At 47.2% G+C, this 2637-nt stretch overlaps 1 protein-coding gene across 1 annotated transcript in view; it reads left to right on the forward strand.

Annotated features, from left to right (window-relative positions):
- Positions 1-2637, forward strand: part of ZC3H6 (zinc finger CCCH-type containing 6) — a gene marked incomplete at both ends in the record, with an annotated part of 18467 nt that overhangs the window by 12286 nt on the left and 3544 nt on the right. Inside the window, 3 exons of the mRNA XM_010133385.1 lie at positions 687-798; positions 1359-1468; positions 1833-2086. Of these exons, the coding sequence (XP_010131687.1) occupies positions 687-798; positions 1359-1468; positions 1833-2086 (476 nt within the window). The remainder of the gene's footprint in view (positions 1-686; positions 799-1358; positions 1469-1832; positions 2087-2637) is intronic.

Below are 2637 nucleotides of genomic sequence, written 5' to 3' on the forward strand. Positions count from 1 at the left end.
TACAAAAAAAAAAAAAAAAGCTATTGCTTCATGTTGAAGCTTCTGCTGTTGTGGAGTGGAGTCCTCTGGACGCCAGAGGAGTTCAGCCAGGGCTAAAACACGCTCGGAAAAACAGGCTCAGCGAGATGAGCATTTGCTGCCACCTTCCGTTTGCAGACACGCGACTGAGAGAGCGCCTGGTGGTTTTGTGTTAAAATAAATACAAAACAAAAGGCAACCCCCCCTCCAGCACAGTGATCTTCCTCTAGAACATGATCTGGCGGGTGGAAACCGGGTATTCGTTAGTCTCTTATTTTTCCTACATGGGAAGGTCTTACCTTTGCTTGTTGGACTTTTGAAGGTCCTCCCACCCTTAAGACACCATCAGGTTTTCTGAGCAAGTGCATAATTGTTTATATGGAAAATAGTTCCAGTACAGTATTTGTTTAAATGCCTTTTTAATGCCAGGTGGGGGCGGAGGAGAGAACTGGCCTGTCAGACCAGCTCGTTTTCTGTGGCCAGTCCTGTGTCCCGGTTCAGGAGTTGTTTCTCTACCTCCAGACCCCCCTATTCACCGTTTTTAGGGACCTGTTAAGAGTTAGAGTTAAGAGTTTAAACTCTGCAGGAAGGATGTTTTTCCTTAAATCTGACCTGGAGTTGCTCAGCGTTTCAGATTGATAACGTGTTTTCCTGTCTTTTATTGACAGGGAGAGCAGTGTAAATTTGATCATGATGCAGAGATTGAAAAGAAGAAGGAAATCTGCAAGTTTTACATACAGGGTTACTGCACCAAAGGAGAGAACTGCATTTATCTGCACAATATCCTTTAAAAACCAGCTCGAACTAAACCCAAAGTTCATATTTACTCTTAATGGCTGTGAGGGATTTCTAAGGGCAGCTCGCTCTTTTCTCAAGGGACTATACCAAAGACTCCGTAGATTTACTGCAAGAAGATTATTTTTCTGCTTAAAAAGTTAGGAGGAGAAAATACATATAAAATTAGGGGTTGGTTTGGGGTTTTAAGGGTTTTTAATGTTTTAAAAGATAAACCCCCTTGAACTCTGACACGCTGTCCGCAGACCTTTAAACCCCTGATCTGTTCTTACAGCTTGTGAAGGGCTTGTGCTTCACCGGCCTTGGGACCTTCATCCTCGTAATCGCCGCTTTAAAAGCGAGTCCAAACTAGTGTTAATTCCACGGTAATTAGTGGAGTGTTAAATGGAACTGGTTATTAGCTTTCAGACTTCTGAAGATAGTGCTTTGGAAGGGTTACACTCGCTGAAAAATGGCAGGATAGCCGACAGCAGAATTTCACACCGCTGGCGCACGGCGCGGCCCGGCAGTTGTCCCCTGTTAGCAGTCCTTAATGCGCTGCTCACATGAATTCCCGTGCAAGTTCTACCACACAGGAGCAAAGTGCTACCAAGGAGATAAGTGCAAGTTCTCTCACGCTCCCCTGACTGCCGAAACAAAAGAGCTGCTGGACAAGGTAGGCAGTTCGTGGTCTGTAAACCCTTCGTGTGAAGCGCGGTGTTCCTGTCTCCCTCCAGTTCCCGTACGTGACGTCAGTGCTGGAACCATTCTGGATCAGAATAAGACCTTCAACTCCTGTCGCTTAGAACCACTGTTGGAAGGAAACGGGCTTGTGTGAGACTGTCCCTTTCTGACCACACAAGTAGTTTTCTTCCTGTCCATGAACCGGTGTCCAGCAAAACAAGTGCTGATGGGCTGATGATTTGTTTGATTTGACGTCGATACGCAGTAGTGTGGTAGCAGGGGATTCGGTTTCACTGGAAAGTGCAAGACTAGACTGAGCTGCGTTTCAGGAAGTTTGCTGTGTTGCTTTGCTCTAGGTTTTGAATAATGAGGAGGAGCCGCAGAACGAAGATGAGAAGGAGCTGGAGGAGCTCAGAAAGCGCGGCATAGTCCCTCTGCCGAAGCCACCACCAGGCGTCGGGCTCCTGCCGACCCCGCCAGAGCAGTATCCGTATTCCGAGTCTGACATGGAGAATTACCAAGATCCTTCAGGAGACTATAAGAAAATCCCGTCTCTCTTTGAAATCGTCGTGAAGCCAACTGTGGATTTGGCACACAAAATTGGGAAGAAGTAGGTTTCAGGATGTGGTGTTCAAATGCTCTCCTTAAAACGTGGCTGCGGGACGTTTAAACGCTCTCCTTGTTTCCGTCAGCAGTCTCTGCTGCTGAGTTAAAGATCCCCCACGTATCGGCTGTCCTTGTTATTTACTCATAACTGGGCAAGCCTTCACCTTCCGGAAGGCCACTCTGGGCTCTCTGCCTGCCTTGCTGTTCTCTGTTTGCTGTTGAGCAAAGTCCATTCTCTTCTACAACCCTTTGTAATGCACTTTTCCTGCGCAAAGCCAGCGGACGCTCCTGGCCTTGGGGTGTTTAAAACCCTTAATTACGGCAAGCGGCCAGCTCTGCCAGTGCTGATACTGAGGAAACGTTCTGCTTCTAGGCCAGCGCTGCCGTCTGTACTGTGTATAGTTGCTCCCTTTGGAAATTGTTTTGCTTCTTCCTGATTTTTATCCAAGTATGGACAGACATGGGTAGGAGTGAGGAGGAGAGAGCTAAGAGGTTGCTGATCGTCCTAGGTGCAAAATCTGACTCACTAATTTTCTTTTCCCTCCAGGCCACCGA

The sequence above is a fragment of the Buceros rhinoceros genome, unplaced genomic scaffold, assembly GCF_000710305.1.
Source record: "Buceros rhinoceros silvestris isolate BGI_N320 unplaced genomic scaffold, ASM71030v1 scaffold15560, whole genome shotgun sequence".
Taxonomy (NCBI): domain Eukaryota; kingdom Metazoa; phylum Chordata; class Aves; order Bucerotiformes; family Bucerotidae; genus Buceros; species Buceros rhinoceros.